This window comes from Erpetoichthys calabaricus, chromosome 9 (assembly GCF_900747795.2).
Source record: "Erpetoichthys calabaricus chromosome 9, fErpCal1.3, whole genome shotgun sequence".
Classification (NCBI taxonomy): domain Eukaryota; kingdom Metazoa; phylum Chordata; class Cladistia; order Polypteriformes; family Polypteridae; genus Erpetoichthys; species Erpetoichthys calabaricus.
The window spans coordinates 109,488,390-109,506,869 of NC_041402.2; the positions used below are offsets into that span (position 1 = coordinate 109,488,390).

The 18,480-nt window shown below is 42.3% G+C and overlaps 1 protein-coding gene across 1 annotated transcript in view; it reads right to left on the minus strand.

Annotated features, from left to right (window-relative positions):
- tdrd12 (tudor domain containing 12) overlaps positions 1 to 18,480 on the minus strand; it is a 725,767-nt gene that overhangs the window by 355,114 nt on the left and 352,173 nt on the right. Inside the window, exon 15 of the mRNA XM_051932225.1 lies at positions 713 to 904. Within this exon, the coding sequence (XP_051788185.1) occupies positions 713 to 904 (192 nt within the window). The remainder of the gene's footprint in view (positions 1 to 712; positions 905 to 18,480) is intronic.

Here is an 18,480-nt window from a genome sequence, read left to right on the forward strand (position 1 = left end):
AAGCAAGGACCTGCAGAAAATTTGGGTTTGAATTCCATCTATAACACTGGATTGTGATTTGATTTTCTAAATCCAGCATTCCCATACTATTTGGGCACCTTACAATGCAAAATGGGTTCAACACTATGTAGAGACTGGCTTAATAAACAATTTAATCACTGGTCATTAATTATAACGGCTAAACTGCTCTGAACAGCACATGCCTAAGTGCCATTATACTTCTCTTACTCTCCATATTAATTCTTAACATTCTTCTAGGTGTCCAACATCTCTGGTGTAAAATGTCCAATTACATTTTTACAAGTAACCAAAATAAAAATTATTTACTTTAACAAATTACGAAGGGTCCGTAAAATAACATTATTATTATCATTATTATTGTTGTTTTTGTTTAAAACAGAAAACCAGCAACCATTTATCCAGATCAACCATGTGCAAATTATGAAGGCATTCCATTTACTTACTCTTTGTTGATCAAGTGATAATCAAAGACTATAAACTCATCCTTAGATAATATCTGCGCGTATTTAAATGATAAAATTGTTCAGGTCTACATAACTATTGAATTGAGAATAGTTACTGCACTGAGGCTGCAGACACATTTAAGTTTCTTATACTTCAAGCATAGTATAACTGTATACACACATTTGATTCTCTACTTTGTCATTTTTAGACTCCGTTTCAACAACTCTCATATTCCAGTAATACTGACCTGTTGGACATTGGCATATAACACTGCTTCCTCGGTAAGAGTTACAAACAGAAATGGATCAGTCATGTAATCCACTACAAGTTTTTTAAATTTCTTGTTCCATTTTTTTCCCACAGCAATGATCTGTTGTGGCAAAGAACGTCTTTCTTCAGAATCAATAGCTTTTTTGTAAAGATCCAATATTAGAGATATCTACAAAAATAAGCAAGAAATGTCACAAATATACAGTATATACACACACAAATACAGTACTGAATGCTACTTGCTAGGACTGACAAAAGTTTCATGCTCATTCTATGCTGTTCTAAGTGGCTTCCTATCCTTAAAAGGACAGCTGTCTTTAGCTGCATTAAGTTAGAAATACAACATGTCTGCGACTTTGGCAGGCTTGCAGTTTATAAAAGCTCCCCTATAAAAAATAATTTTGAAACTGTTCATTTGCTAGATAGATAGATAGATAGATAGATAGATAGATAGATAGATAGATAGATAGATAGATAGATAGATAGATAGATAGATAGATAGATAGATAGATAGATAGATAGATAGATAGATAGATAGATAGATAGATAGATAGATAGATATGTCGGCTCATAACATTGGTGACTCATTCACAGGTAGATACAACATTTCAGCAATGTTACAATATATACACATGAACTCACAAATATATTATATAAATAAATCAATAACTGTAAAGGAACACTTGAGAAGCTATTACATTAGTAAAACAATAGAACACTAAACACAAAACTTTCGTCCTGTCAGGAGAAAACCATTATCGTTCAAACTCTGCTGGTCTGCCTAGTAAACAAGAGTCGTATATCTAGAAAATACCTGACAATGAGAAAACTTTTTTTATTTTTATTTTTTTCTAAGTTAGTTTGCTTTTTATTCTGTCTTTATAAATTGTTATTTGGCAAAATACTGAAATGTACCACAAAATAATTAATTGCATAAATGACTTATCTTAAATTCCTATAACAGAGTGAAATTAAGACATGAATGCAGCCAGATGTCAAAAGCATGCCACAAGGATTCTGGTGTTCTGCAGACTTAATACTTCCAGATGCAGTTGGCTAACATCTTGTTCAAAAACTATTAGGCTCAGATCTGGTAATAAATAGACTGAATGTTAGGGGAACTTTTCCCAATAAAAGATCCTAGCCATGCAACCTAGGACATTATTCTTCTGGATGTAATCATTAGAAGATGTTAAATGACTGCTATCCAGGGAATCTCGAAGCTGAGTTTGTTGGCCTGTTCTTGTCACAATTGTTTAAATTTTCTAAGATTCTAAGTTGAGCATTGATCTCGCTTAATTATAGTAACCTAGTATTGCTCATGAAATCACATTATACAGCTTTATACATTTTTTTTTTTTCTTTGGTAGATTCAAGAAGTGTGCTTGTTTTATTTTTATCATACACATTTATATGTCATGATTAGGAAATGATGAGCTAAAGTCTCATAAAATACAAGCTACTAAATTTATGAATAAATCAAACAAAATAGATCTCTCATGGATGATTAACTACTTTTAAGTTTAGTTTGTTACTGTATCTGGTAAGACACAAATGATTTATTCAGTGGACTTGGTTTTCCTCTCACACTTGGATAAATACAGTTTACAGATGTAAGATTAAGAATGTGTTTTAGGTGCTATCGTTCCTTCACTGCTACCTGTAGGGATTGTGTGCCTTTTTAATTATTGTGTTGATGCGGTGGGACTCTACTGAAGTGATTATTACCAACCTAGCATACCACAGCATAGAAAATCTTTTTGGCCATCACAGTTATAGAAGATGTGAAGGATGTCATTATTGACATTAAAGGAACACAGTCTCCTAAGGAAAAGGAGCCATTTCTTATATAGTGTTCTGAAACGAGTCTAACCTGTCATTAATGTGGACCTCCAAGTATTTATAGGACTGGACCACCTCTATATCCGCTCCTTGAATAGTGACCGGACATAGAGGCAATTACCAATTCCTTGATTTTGCTGATGTTAAGATGCAGACAATTTTCTTTGCACTAAGAAACAAAGACTACCTAATTTCTATACTCTGTCTCATCCCTTTTATCAATACACCCTATAAATGCTGACTCACCTGAGACTTTATGTAAGTGACATGACCTGATGTTACAGGGCATCACTTTTTCCACATTTTGTTATGTTAGTCTTATCCAAAATGGATTAAATTCATTTTTTTCCTCAGAATTCTACACACAACATCCCATAATGACAATGTGAAAAAGTTTCCTTGAGATTATTGCAAATGTATTAAAAATAAAAAAATTGAGAAAGCACATGTACACAAGTATTCACAGCCTTTGTCATGAAGCTCAAAATTGAGCTCAGGTGCATCCTGTTTCTCCTGATCATCTTTGAGATGTTTCTGCAGCTTAATTGGAGTCCACCTGTGGTAAATTCAGTTGGTTAGACATGATTTGGAAAGGTACACACCTGTCTATATAAGGTCCCACAGTTGACAGTTCATGTCAGAGCACAAACCAAGCATGAAGTCAAAGGAATTGTCTGTAGACCTCCAAGATAGGATTGTTTTGAGGCACAAATCTGGGGAAGGTTACATAAATATTTCTGCTGCTTTGAAGGTCCCAATGAGAATAGTGGCCTCCATCATCCGTAAATGGAAGAAGTTCAAAACCACCAGGACTCTTCCTAGAGCTGGCCAGCCATCTAAACTGAGCGATCGGGGGAGAAGGGCCTTAATCAGGGAGGTGACCAAGAACCCGATGGTCACTCTGTCAGAGCTCCAGATGTTATCTGTGGAGAGAGGAGAAGCTTCCAGAAGGACAACCATCTCTGCAGCAATCCACCAATCAGGCCTGTATGGTAGAGTGGCCACACGGAAGCCACTCCTTAGTAAAAGGCGCATGGCAGCCCGCCTGGAGTTTGCCAAAAGGCACCTGAAGGACTCTCAGACCATGAGAAAAAAAAATTCTCTGGTCTGATGAGACAAAGATTGAACTCTTTGGTGTGAATGCCAGGCGTCACGTTTGGAGGAAACCTGGCACCATCCCTACAGTGAAGCATGGTGGTGGCAGCATCATGCTGTGGGGATGTTTTTCAGCGGCAGGAACTGGGAGACTACTCAGGATAAAGGGAAAGATGACTGCAGCAATGTACAGAGAAATCCTGGATGAAAACCTGCTCCAGAGCGCTCTTGACCTCAGACTGGGGAGACGGTTCATCTTTCAGCAGGACAACGACCCTAAGCACACAGCCAAGATATCAAAGGAGTGGCTTCAGGACAACTCTGTGAATGTCATTGAGTGGCCCAGCCATAGCCCAGACTTGGATCCGACTGAACATCTCTGGAGAGATATTAAAATGGCTGTGCACCGACGCTTCCCATCCAACCTGATGGAGCTTGAGAGGTGATGCAAAGAGGAATGGGAGAAACTGGCCAAGGATAGGTGTGCCAAGCTTGTGGCATCATATTCAAAAAGACTTGAGGCTGTAATTGCTGCCAAAGGTGCATCGACAAAGTATTGAGCAAAGGCTGTGAATACTTACGTACATATGATTTCTCAGTTTTTTTATTTTTAATAAATTTGCAAAAACCTCAAGTAAACTTTTTTCACGTTGTCATTATGGGGTGTTGTGTGTAGAATTCTGAGGAAAAAAATGAATTTAATCCATTTTGGAATAAGGCTGTAACATAACAAAATGTGGAAAAAGTGATGCGCTGTGAATACTTTCCGGATGCACTGTATATTTGTAATCAGAGGTGTATAGAGTGAAGAGAAAAGACAGGGCTGTTGCCTGTGGTGGACCGGTGTTGCTCACATTACTATCAGAAACACAGTCCTTGAGTCTCACAAACTGCAGTCTGTCTGACAGATATTCCATTTTCCAAGACAACATATGCATATTCACCTGCATATCTCCGAGATACCTCTTAACAGGAATGATTGGATGGTATTGAAGGTACTGGAGAAATAAAAAAACAATCCTCAGATTTGTCCAGGTGAGAAAAGGCCTTGTGGAGGAGATCTTCTACTCCAATCTTTGTCCAATATGCAGACTGCAGTGAGTCTAAGTGGTTTATCACAAGATGAATCATAGTCCAGAACCAGTCTCTCAAAGGAATTAATAATGTGAGATTTAACACTAGAATTACCAGAGCCTATGAAAAAACTCGTAGATCCGGCCCACCTTAACACGCTTCTTAAAACCGTTCTCACCTCTTCGCCAACGTCTTTTGTCATCAAAATGTACTGATAAAGACATGCTGCCAGCAGCTGGCTATTCCATCCCCCCAACGACTTAGAACGTAAACGAGCTTTTCCCAGCTCATGCCTTGATTGATTATCTGGGAGTGAAGTGGAGTTTTAGAGTAGAAATAATAGATTGTTATTTGGAACACACGCATTTCATATGTGTTGCATTTCTACAGCAATCTGTGTAAACGCATTGTTAAAACAGAAACGTTTTATATATTCTAGTAGCAAATGACAAAATGTAGGCATAAACTATATAATGTATGAAGCCTGAAGTCCAAATATCAAAGAAACACTTTCACAAAAGGTACGAAAAAAAAAGCCACTGCCAAAAAAAGCCGCCTTATTGTGTGACATTGACACGCATTAGCTATCACTGCTTCCGTGGCGCAACAGTATCAGTTGCTGACTGGGAATCAGAAGGTCATGAGTTCGATCCTGCACAACTCCCTTTTGAGAAGTGTTCTTATTTTCACTATTTTAGAATAAAAAGATACATTTGATTTCAGTCTGTAACAGCCGGTGTAATTTATGATATTTGTAAAGGTTAGCTTTATTTTTTTTTTAAATTCATTTTTCATTGTCTCAGTCGCGTTCAGGATCCTTTCCTACCCCATCTGACACTGCTGTTTTCACATAAAGACGCGCTATAGTTCTGCAGTGTATCACGATACATACGACCGCGTGTTTTTTTCCCCCAATATTGCCAGTCCCCACGTGTTGCTGTATGCTGTGTTTCTTTTGTACTCCAGGACATGCAGAGGAAAGCATAGTAATGAGCAGTAACTTCAGCGCTATATGCAATCATCAGACACTCCCCATCTGACACTGCTGTTTTCACATAAAGACGTGCTAAAGCTCTGCAGTGTACTTGTGGCTGCATTGTCGTACCAGTGCTTGCGAACTGAAGTGTCTGCATGCACTTTTCGTGGCATTACACGCATATTTTTTGAGTATGCCCATGTAGCTCAAACACAGGAACATATGTTGATGTAAAATTATAACAAAACAAGTGCACATTTATTCAAGACTATAACCGAAGAAAACAGAAAGCAAGTTACAGTAGGCGGTTAATATGACAGCTTGCGTGGTGGAATGCTAAGAACTGCTGATTTCCATTCTGTGCTATATAACTGTTAACATTTGAATCTGATGATTGCATATAGCGCTGTCTTATTCAGTGTGCGCAAGAACATGCAGGTGGCCAGTTGCTGAGTGCTACAACGCACATTTTTACAAAAGAAAGAGACAAATATATGTGACATTTTGAAGAAATCATTTTATGACGCGAATAGTACCAATCAGAAAACATTGTCGAAGTAATGTAATATTATTTGAAAACGAACAGAGTCAGATCAGATGTGAAGTTATACTGGCGCTGTTTGAGTCAGATCAGAAGCTGAATAAGCTGAAAAAGCTCCTGTTCTGACTCTAAGTAAAAAAGCATGAATTAATCAACAGAAATAACCGCGATTGACATTTTAAAGTTAACGATTTACAGTGCATACCAATTTATAAATTTAATGTCCGTTTGAGGAAATTGATCTGACTCAAACAGCGCCAGTATAACTTCACACCCGATCTGACACTGTTCGTTTTCAAATAATATTGCATTACTTCGATGATGTTTTCTGATTGGTACTGTTCGCGTCATAAAATGATTTCTTCAAAACGTCACATATATTTTGTCTCTTTCTTTTTTTAAAATGTGCATTGTAGCACTCAACAACTGGCCACCTGCATGTTCTTGCGCACACTGAATAAGACAGTGCTATATGCAATCATCAGATTCAAATGTTAACAGTTATATAGCACAGAATGGAAATCAGCACTTCTTAGCATTGCACCACACAAGCTGTCATATCAACCGCCTACTGTAACTTGCTTTCTTTTTTCTTCGGTTATAGTCTTGAATAAAAGTGCACTTGTTTTGTTATACTTTTACATCAACATATGTTCCTGTGTTTGAGCTACATTGGCATGCTCAAAAAAAACACGTATAATGCCACGAAAAGTGCATGCAGACACTTCAGTTCGCAAGCATTGGTACGACAATGCAGTCACAAGTACACTGCAGAGCTTTAGCACGTCTTTATGTGAAAACAGCATCAGATGGGGAGTGTCTGATGATTGCATATAGAGCTGAAGTTACTGCTCTTTACTATGCTTTCCTCTGCATGTCCTGGAGTACAAAAGAAACAGCATACAGCAACACGTGGGGACTGGCAATATTGGGGGGAAAAAACACGCGGTCGTATGTATCGTGATACACTGCAGAACTATAGCGCGTCTTTATGTGAAAACAGCAGTGTCAGATGGGGGGCGGTAGGGAAGGATCTTGAACGCGACTGAGACAATGAAAAGTGAATTTAAAAAAAAAATAAAGCTAACCTTTACAAATATCATAAATTACACTGGATGTTACAGACTGAAATCAAATGTATCTTTTTATTCTAAAATAGTGAAAATAAGAACACTTCACAAAATGGAGTTGTCCAGGATCGAACTCATGACCTTCTGATTCCCAGTCAGCGACTGATACTGTTGCGCCACGGAAGCAGTGATAGCTAATGTGTGTCAATGTCACACACTAAGGCGGCTTTTTTTGGCGGTGGCTTTTTTTTTTGTACCTTTTGTGAAAGTGTTTCTTTGATATTTGGACTTCAGGCTTCATACATTATACAGTTTATGCCTACATTTTGTCATTTGCTACTAGAATATATAAAACGTTTCTGTTTTAACAATGTGTTTACACAGATTGCTGTAGAAATACAACACATATGAAATGCGTGTGTTCCAAATAACAATCTATTATTTCTACTCTAAAATGCCACTTCACTCCCAGATAATCAATCAAGGCATGAGCTGGGAAAAGCTCGTTTACGTTCTAAGTCGTTGGGGGGATGGAATAGCTGGCTGCTGGCAGCTTGTCTTTATCAGTACATTTAGATGACAAAAGACGCTGGCAGAGAGGTGAGAACGGTTTTAAGAAGCGATTTAAGGTGGGCCGGATCTACGAGTTTTTTCGTAGGCTCTGGTAATTCTAGTGTTAAGTACTACTGGTCTATAGTCATTAAATGAAGGGGTGCCTGCCTTCTTTGGAACAGGAACAATGCAGGATGTTTTCCACAGCAGCAGTACTTTCTGAAGCATTAGGGAAGGACTGAACAGATAACAGAGGACACCACAAAATTGGTCAACACAGGCCTTAAGAATCTGAGGAATGACTCCATCTGGTCCCTGTAGCTTTTCTTGTGTGTCGCTTCCTCAGTTCTCTCCTATTACTTGCATAGAGAGTTTGGACACGTCATTGTTATTATTTACATCCCTCCTCAGGCTGACGTGGAGACAGCGAGTGATATCATCCATTCTGCTGTTGCTAAGTTACAAACGAAGCACCCTGAGGCGCTTGTGCTAATCGCTGGAGATTTTAACCATGTGACGCTGGACAAAACATTACCTGCCTTCTCCCAGTACGTGGACTATAACACCCGGAGAATTAAGACTATTGACTTACTGTATGCAAACGTTAAAGATGCACACAGCGCCATCCCGCTGCCTGCACTTGGGAAAGCAGATCATAACCTGGTTCTGCTTCAGCCTCACTACAAACCAAGAGTGAGGGAACTACCTACAACCACACGCTCATTCAGGAAGTGGTCCCCTGAGGCAGAGCAGGCACTGAGAGACTGCTTTGGAACTACAGACTGGGATATCCTGCAGGGATCACATAGTGAGAACATTGAGGAGGTTGTTGACTGCACTACTGACTACATCAACTTCTGTATGGACATTGTAGTTCCAGTAAAAACAGTACGCTGCTATGCTAATAACAAGCCATGGATTACAAGTGACATCAAGGGCCTTTTGAACCAGAAGAAAAGGGCTTTTAAAGGCGGTGATCAGCATGAGCTCAAGCGCGTGCAGAAGGAACTCCGAGTCCAGCTCAAGGCGGCAAAGGAGCAGTACAGGAGAAAGCTGGAGCAGAAGTTGCAGAATAACAGCATTAAGGAAGTGTGGGATGGGATGAAGATCATCACTGGCTGCAGCTCGAAGCGGGGTGCCACCATCGAGAGAGACGTGAAGAGAGCAAACCAAATGAACAACTTCTTTAACAGGTTTAACCACCCTAACCCACTCTCACCTCTGAGTACTACACCCTCCACCCATCCTTCTGCTGATACCAGCATAGGAGAGACATCCCCACCCTCAATTACAGCAGCGCAGGTGAGCAAAGAGCTGAGGAGACTTCGTGCCAGCAAAGCAGTGGGTCCAGATGGAGTATCGCCACGACTGCTGAAGGTCTGTGCGCTGGAGCTGGGGAGTCCTCTACAGCGCATCTTCAACCTGAGCCTGGAACAGGGGTGAGTCCCGAGGCTTTGGAAAAGATCTTGTATCACCTCAGTCCCAAAGGTATCACGTCCTAGTGACCTGAAAGACTTCCGGCCTGTCGCTCTGACGTCACATGTGATGAAGACCATGGAGCAGCTGCTGCTTCACCACCTGAGGCCACAGGTACGCCACGCCCTCAACCCCCTGCAGTTTGCATACCAGGAGAAGGTGGGAGCGGAGGATGCCATCATCTATATGCTACACCGATCACTCTCCCACTTGGACAGAGGCAGTGTTGCTGTAAGAATTATGTTTCTAGACTTCTGTAGCACCTTCAACACCATCCAACCTCTGCTCCTTAGGGACAAGCTGACAGAGATGGGAGTAGATTCATACCTAGTGGCATGGATCGTGGACTATCTTACAAACAGACCTCAGTATGTGCGTCTCGGGAACTGCAGGTCCGACATTGTGGTCAGCAACACAGAAGCGCCGCAGGGGACTGTACTTTCTCCGGTCCTGTTCAGCCTATATACATTGGACTTCAATACAACTCGGAGTCCTGCCATGTGCAAAAGTTCGCTGACGATACTGCTATCATGGGCTGCATCAGGAGTGGGCAGGAGTATAGGAACCTCATCAAGGACTTTGTTAAATGGTGCAACTCAAACCACCTACACCTGAACACCAGCAAAACCAAGGAGCTGGTGGTGGATTTTAGGAGGCCCAGGCCCCTTCTGGACCCCGTGATCATCAGAGGTGACTGTGTGCAGAGGGTACAGACCTATAAATACCTGGAAGTGCAGCTGGATGATAAATTGGACTGGACTGCCAATACTGATTCTCTGTGCAAGAAAGGACACAGCCGACTATATAGTAATCCCTCGCTATATCGCGCTTCGACTTTCGCGGCTTCACTCTATCGCGGATTTTATATGTAAGCATATTTAAATATATATCGCAGATTTTTTGCTGGTTCGCGGATTTCTGCAGACAATGGGTCTTTTGATTTCTGGTACATGCTTCCTCAGTTGGTTTGCCCAGTTGATTTCATACAAGGGACGCTATTGGCAGATGGCTGAGAAGCTACCCAATCAGAGCATGTATTACGTATTAAATAAAACTCCTCAAATATATTGTGAGCACAGGGGCTGTTCGCACCCCTAGAAGATACGGCCACTCCTCAAAAAACACTGAAAGATTACCTCCACATTGCTCTCTTCCTTGCTGGGCTTAAATGTGGCTGTTTTGTCAAACGATATGCTTCCTGCATGGTGCTTCGCATACTTAAAAGCTGTAACGGCACGTACTGATTTTTAATTATTTGTTTTTCTGTCTCTCTCTCTCTCTCACTCACTCTCTCTGACATTCTGTGCTCCTGACGGAGGGGGTGAGAGCAGGGGGGCTGTTCGCACCACTAGACAATACGGACGCTCCTCTAAAAAAATGCTGAAAGGCTACCTTTACATTGCTCCCTTCCTAGCAGCTGCGTTGTCTGGCGGTGCTTCCCATACTTAAAAGCCAAACAGCCCTATTGATTTCTGATTGTTTGCTTTTTTCTCTCTCTCTCTCTGACATTATCTGCTCCTGACATGCACTCCTTTGAAGAGGAAGATATGTTTGCATTCTTTTAATTGTGAGACGGAACTGTCATCTCTGTCTTGTTATGGAGCACAGTTTAAACTTTTGAAAAAGAGACAAATGTTTGTTTGCAGTGTTTGAATAAAGTTCCTGTCTCTCTACAACCTCCTGTGTTTCTGTGCAAATCTGTGACCCAAGCATGACAATATAAACATATGGTTTCTACTTCGCGGATTTTCTAAAGGAGGGATTACTGTACTTCCTTAGAAGACTGGCGTCCTTCAACATCTGCAATAAGATGCTGCAGATGTTCTATCAGATGGTTGTGGCGAGTGTCCTCTTCTACGCAGTGGTGTGCTGGGGAGGCAGCATAAAGAAGAAGGTCATCTCACGCCTGGACAAACTGGTGAGGAAGGCAGGCTCTATTGTAGGCATGGAGCTGGACAGTTTGACATCCGTGGCAGAGCATCGGGCGCTCAGCAGGCTCCTATCAATTATGGAGAATCCACTGCATCCACTAAACAGTGTCATCTCCAGACAAAGGAGCAGCTTCAGCTTCCTGGGGGGGATTGGGGTTAACCATTAACATTATTCAAAGTTGTTGTCCGTTTTTACCTACATTTTTATTACTCTTTAATATTGTTTTTTTGTATCAGTATGCTGCTGCCGGAGCATGTGAATTTCCCCTTGGGATTAATAAAGTATCTATCTATCTACTTCGTCATTAGTTAGGGGATGTCCACACTGATGGTCAGAGATGGTCTTGTCATTGGCTATTCCAGTTGATGTGGTAGGAGTTGTTAATGTAGTAGGGTTGGTGTGGGGAGACTGGTCATTGGAGGAGGGTGGCAGTATAAGGGAAAATCCCAAAAAAAATAAAATAAATAAAATTTGTTTTGGGCTTTAGCTTTGTCCACATTCCCTTCTAGCACCTAAGCCCAGGAGTGCTTGAGTCCCGTAATTATAAACAGTCCATTTCAGACATCCATCATGTTATTCTGAGTGAGTTTGCTTTCTATTTTAGCTTTGCATGTTTCCTTTCTTTTACTCAGCCTTTTCTTTAACACATGCTGTACTTCCTTCAGTGCCTCTGTCACTGTATTTGAATGTACTTTTTCTCTTTTCAGGAGAGCTTCTGCCGCCTTAGTAATCCATGGCTGTTGTTTGGAAATCAACACACTGTCTTTGTGGGTACCACTGTGTCGACACAAATTAAAATGCTGTAGTCTGTGATGCAGTTACAGAGTCCCTCAAATTTATCCCCATGTTACTTGCATATAATTTCCCAAGTCTGTCATTGGAAGCAGTCATCCATTTCTGCTCTGAAGACCCACTTCCTCACTATTCTGGTAGTAACAAGTTTCCATCTAATAACAGGCTTGTAGTTGGGACTAAGATAAATCAGGTTGTGGTCAGATTTGCCTAAAAGTGTCAGTAGTTTATATTAAATAAATCTTTAACATTTAAATATAGCAGGTCCAGCTAATGTCCTCGAGTAGAACAGTTCACAAACAAAGAAATTTGTCATTGTTCCTTCCAAAGTCACATGGTTAAGTCACCACATATAACTGCCAAGTCAGACTGAGTCATTATTGAAGTGTAGGTGACAAAATGAATCATTTCTGTTGCTAGGTCCCCATTTGTAGAGGGAGGAATATAATCATTAATAAGGATGATGTAATTAATCTCCCTGGGCAAATTATGTGGACTAATTCAGACAGCCAGAATTTCAATCTCTGTACTACACCATTCCTCATTCATGTACAGGTAGATGACCATTTCCCCTCCTGTCTTTTTTCCACACGGCATTGGGTCTCTGTCTTCTTAAATAAGATGAAAGTCATCCAGCATTAAAACAGTGTCCAGTATATCAGGTTTAAATCGGCTCTCTGTAAAGCACAAAATGGCACTTTACTTGCATGCTTCTATGCTTCCATAAGTGTAGACAGTTCATCCATCTTATTTGACAGTGACCAAACATTTCCCATTACAATAGATGGTAGACCAGTTCTACAACCTTTTCACCTTGCTTTTACTGCCACACCAGCATATCACCCTCTCCATCTGTGAACAAACAGCTTGCAGCTGTTTAGGCGCTAACGATCATAGTGCAAGTCGCTGATTATGGGAATATTTAATACACCCCGCTTTTATTTACTTAGTGTCTGTTACCGTTTCAGGTGTTGCAGAGATAAGGCAGTCTTTGGGTCCTCTCTGCATCTCCATCCACGTTCACAGCCTGTTTCAAATGCAGTGAAGGCAAGCCAGCACACAGGTTTACATGCATTGTAGTTTGTCGGAAAATTAATTGGGTAGCAAAATATTATGATGTCAACAATGGCAGCTAGATTGCATTTTTTAAGTAGAAAAGAATATGAATATGCAGTCAAATGCATGCCAAAGGAGAGTGACAGCATTTTACACATGGATACCAACATTCAACAAAGTTACTAATGACAGTAACACGGGGTCTATCTAACATGTGTATTGTGGCAAGCGGCTGGGGGTGGTACCTAGCTGGGACGCCCGGAAGGACCGGAAGAGGGACTACGCCTCCTCTGGACCACAAGAGGGCAGCCACCCTGGATGGTATGGGGACCACGGGAACAAAACTTGGAAGCTCAACCCTGTAGGGGCCCGTGGTCACCGCCAGGGGGCGCCTAGATGCCCTGGCCCTCAGCACTTCTGCCACACCCGGAAGTGTGGGGGGGGGGGGGGGGGGGGGGAGAAGACCAGGGACACACAGAGTGCATCCGGGTGCACAGCCGGCACTTCTGCCATACCACGGAGTGCTGGTAGTCACCTGGAGCACATCCGGGTGGATATAAAAGGGGCCGCCTCCCTCCATTTGATGGCTGGAGTTGGAGAAGAGGAGTAGAGGCGGACCTGAGGAAGGCAGTGTGAAGGAAGGCCTGGACTTTGGGGATTGAAGGAGCTGGAGGTGAATGCGGTCGCGTCCGTGATGACGCTGCGACAGTGGGCAGATCGGCATGACGCTGGAGTCTTCGGCCAGAAGGACGCGGCAGGGCAGGTAAGTGGAACCGGCCCTGTAAAGAATAACGGAGACCCCAGCGAAAAGAACAGTGATGTAATACATGATTGGATTCAAGTAGCAGGGGCCCCGATAGTGGACGCAGCGCTGAGAGGGGAGAGAGCGAGAGGGCAGGCAGGACACCGGCTGATGAGTGCCGTGGGCCCTAGCACCCTACGGCCCGAGCCAGCGTCTGTCTCATGCTGCTCCACAGGGATGTAGATGGGACAGGGTCTATACCTTTCCCATAGGGAGACCCAAACTGTCACAGCGTCCCAGAGGAAGAGGAGGAACCGAGGGAAGAGAGCCAGTTCCTCCGATAAGAGCGGATATGAGGCAGGATGCTCATGTCCAGAGAAGGGCCACCCTTTGTGGAGGCAGATGGAATCCCCAAAGTTGGCTGAGGTGCCGGGGGTGCAAGCGGTCCCGTGCAATGTCCCAACTAGGGGGGCATGGAAACCCCAGAGGGGGTGCCAAAGGGGTAAATCCCAGGGTGCCGGTTGGAGCGCTGCCTGTGTGTGGCACGGAAGGACGCCAGGTGATGGTGTCCAGGCAGCGTCTCGGCCCCTGTGTCTGCTTTTTGTATTGCAGGACTGGACCCTGGGAATGCGCAAGTAGGACCCGCTTCGTGGCGGGACAGGCCGCTGGCCTGTATGGGTCTCAGCCTGTGATCGGGCACTGTGGCAAACAGTTGGGGGTGGTACCCAGCCGGAACTCCCAGAAGGACCGGAAGAGGGACTACACCTCCACTGGACCACAAGAGGGCAGCCGACCTGGATGGTATGGGGACCACGGGAACAAAGCTTGGAAGCTCAACCCTGTAGGGGCCCGTGGTCACCGCAAGGGGGTGTCCAAATGCCAAGGGAGCACTGGCACTCAGCACATCCACCACTCCTGGAAGTGCTGGGGGGAAGAAGACCAGGGACACCTGGAGTGCTTCCGGGTGCACAGCCGGCACTTCCGCCACACCGGGGAGTGCCAGCAGTCACTCATTGAGAGGCACCTGGAGCACATCCGGGTGTATATAAAAGCGCCGCCTACCTCCATTTGATTGCTAGAGTCGGGAGTGGAGAAAGACAGAGTCTTGGAAGAGAGAAGTGGAGGCGGACCTGAGGAAGACAGTGTGAAGGAAGGCCTGGACTTTGGGTAAGTACTGTGGTTGTGTGTGTCATGTTTGTAAACAGAATTATGTATAATAAACGTGTGTTGGGTGAACTATCAGTGTCTGCCTGTCTGTGTCTGGGCCATGCTCCACAGTATATAAAAAAATAACAAAAAATAAAAAAAAATTGCACCAATCACGTTTTCTGAATAGATTTTTATAGTTACAACGACATGGGCATTTGGGCATTTTACTTAGGAAAATCTGGGAAAGACAGAAGCATCACACACACACACACTGATGAAATACTAAGATTAAAAAAAAAACACCAATTCACATTGGCCATGCTGCTTCTAGCGTTACCTTGCATTGTAATATAAGAAGGAATGTACATTTATTTTCAATACACAGATCCCTTAAGCAGTCTACAGCAAGCAAATTCCATACATTGAAAAGTATGCATTTTAGGGATGGTGGCAATACATCATTGTGCAACTAACAGTAGTACCTCAGCACTGAAACATCTCCAACAGTAATACTATAAATGAGGGCTGCATATTATTCAATGTGTCTGTGGTTCTCTGTGTAAGGAAAAGCTTCCTAATGTTTGTATGAAATTTAGCCAAGTTTCCAACTGTGTCCCCTTTAGAGCAGAAGCAGATCTGCTGAATTGTATTTGCAACACTAACCAGGTTTCCATCCAAGGAGTTTTTGCGAAAAAACATTTAGCGCTTCAAATTTTTTTACCGATATGGCTGATGGAAATGCTAATTATTGATAAAATGTTGTACATGTCGACATAATATTTTTCCGTTTAACTTTAGCGCATAAATTCCATATCGATACTTCAGATGTCGCAAAAACTACATTGGAAACACTTTTTGTCGGAAAAAAGGGCTTTAACGCAAATAAATGTGTCACATTTTCATCACGTGCAATCAAAACGAGAATGGCGGAGCGGTTCGCATGGTCTGATGAAGAGACTCGTTATTTCCTCAATTTAATTTAATTTAATCATTAATATTAACTTTAGTTTTTTTTTTATTAAACATCGTTATTTTGTATTAATTCAAATTTCAGTTTTAATTAAAAACCTTAAGGGAAGCAGGTTACAGTACTAATTCAGTTGTTATCGCACTGAGAAGGGATGTTGAAAGGTAGGCTCACCTGTACAGATCCGATGCTGCAAACACAGCTGCATCATGGGCACTTCCAGGAGTGCCAACGCAAATGTCTCGTATCATGCACCTGTCATCAACAAGGGCCTGGAGAACAATAGATGGCCACCCTTTGCAATTAATGTAATCGCGGTAGCCTTCCGTCGGGGGAAGAATAGGAACATGCGTGCCATCCAGCGCACCGTAAATCTGTGGCACAAGATGCACCAAGGAATTGCGGTATGCAATTTCATTGGCCTCCGCTACAGTCGGAAGTCTGATATAACGCCGCATTAATTTTTCTTTAATAGCGGTGCACACAGTATATACACATCGATGGACGGTAGTTTTACTAACCCCGAAAGTTTCTCCAACTACTCTATACTCGGCTCAGGTTGCCAGCTTGTAAAGGGCGATGGAAATCCGCTTTTGGGTTGGAACCGGTGGTCGGTGGCAACCTGTGATGGGCGCAACATCAGGACTGATGAATCCACACAACATCTCAAACGTCGGCCGTGTCATTCTAAAATGTTGCAGCCAGAGATTTTTTGTGAAGTGTCTCTCCACCACCTCCTCCCAGAAGGTCTTATTCCGTCGTCTCTCCCATACCCGTGGGTTTCGTCGCACTGGGTACTTTATTCGAGCTCTAGGGCTATCAGACAAGCAACTGCTTCATTCTGCTGTCGTCTTCGGATATTATGTACAATTCCAATTATTTGTGAAACTGAAATAACTGTAAGCTGGCAAATTTCAAAAAACTGTCTGAATAATCTCTCCATTTCTTTGTTTCTTTGTTTAGTGGAGGGGATGTAACGTGGAAAACAAAAGGTAGATAATTTGCGACATACACAAAATTATGTATGGAAACGGCTCAAGGGCAGATTTTTTTCGCGATACAACACAACTTATGCGACAGTTCGTTTTGGGGGGGGGGGGATGACGTCATCACGCACACCATTTTATTGATAAAAAGCCAGTTGGATGGAAACAGGCTGGAGACAGCAAATTTCACACATTTTTTTTTACATATATTCTGTTTGTCGATAACAAAACATCGCAAAAAACTGGATGGAATCTTAGCTACTGTGAAGTTGTGTCTCCACCTCAGCCATCTTGGCCTGGGAGCTGTTTTCTGTTGATTCTTAGAGGAGGATGCTAAACTAGCGTAAAGATCCATTCCACCAAGCTAAACCTCTATTTTAGTGACCCAGCCAAAACCGTAAGTATCCATAATTCAAGAATTGAATTTCAGCACCTAAATTCTTGAACCACACTTTTCTCCTTGCTTCCCCCCAAAGAGAATTAATCTTCAGCTTTCAGAAAGAGAGAACAGATCTTCAGCTTTCAGCCCCCCCAAAGATAAAGAGGAGATGAATGCAGCTACTATTGAAAGAAAGTGTAACCTATGGTAATTGGGTCAAAGACACTTCCACTTCCAGTGCCTGCTTCTAAGTGGGTTATTTTGACCATGAATTCCAGACAGACTTCAATTTATGGTTACAAGCCTTAACTGTTTGTCCATTTAGGCACCTTTTCATCTGTAGGGGTCTCTGCAGAGGTGTCAGCTCAACTCAAAAGTGTTGGAAAAGCGGCATTGTTGCCATTCACTTACGTTTTCAATTACGAATACGTAGGGGGGATACAGCTAGATTTCTAAATCCCTGATAAATCTGCTGTTGTAACAGGGCTTGTCTGCTATTAACACTAGAATTACCAGAGTCTACGAAAAAACTCGTAGATCCGGCCCACCTTAAAACTGTTCTCACCTCTCTTTTGTCTTCTAAATGTGCCGATTAAGAGGAGCAGCGAGCAGCCGGCTATTCCATCCCCCACCGTCGCAGAACGTTCACTAAGTTTTCCCAGCTCATGGCTTGTTTGATTATCTGGGAGTGACTGAACTGCTGAAGTTTTAGAATGAAAATAATAGATCGCTATTTGGAATACATGCATTTCATGCGTGTTCCGTTTCTACAGTAATCTGTGTAAACACATTGCTAAAACAGAAATGGTTTACAATATTCTAGTAGCAAATGACAAAATGTAGGCATAAACTATATAATGTATGAAGCCTGAAGTCCAAATATCAAAGAAACACTTTCACAAAAGGTACAAAAAAAAAAGCCACCACCAAAAAAAGCTGCCTTAGTGTGCGACTTTGACACGCATTAGCTATCACTGCTTCCGTGGCGCAACAGTATCAGTCGCTGACTGGGGATCCAAAGGTCGTGAGTTCGATCCTGCACAACTCCATTTTGAGAAGTGTTCTTATTTTCACTATTTTAGAATAAAAAGATACATTTGATTTCAGTCTGTAACA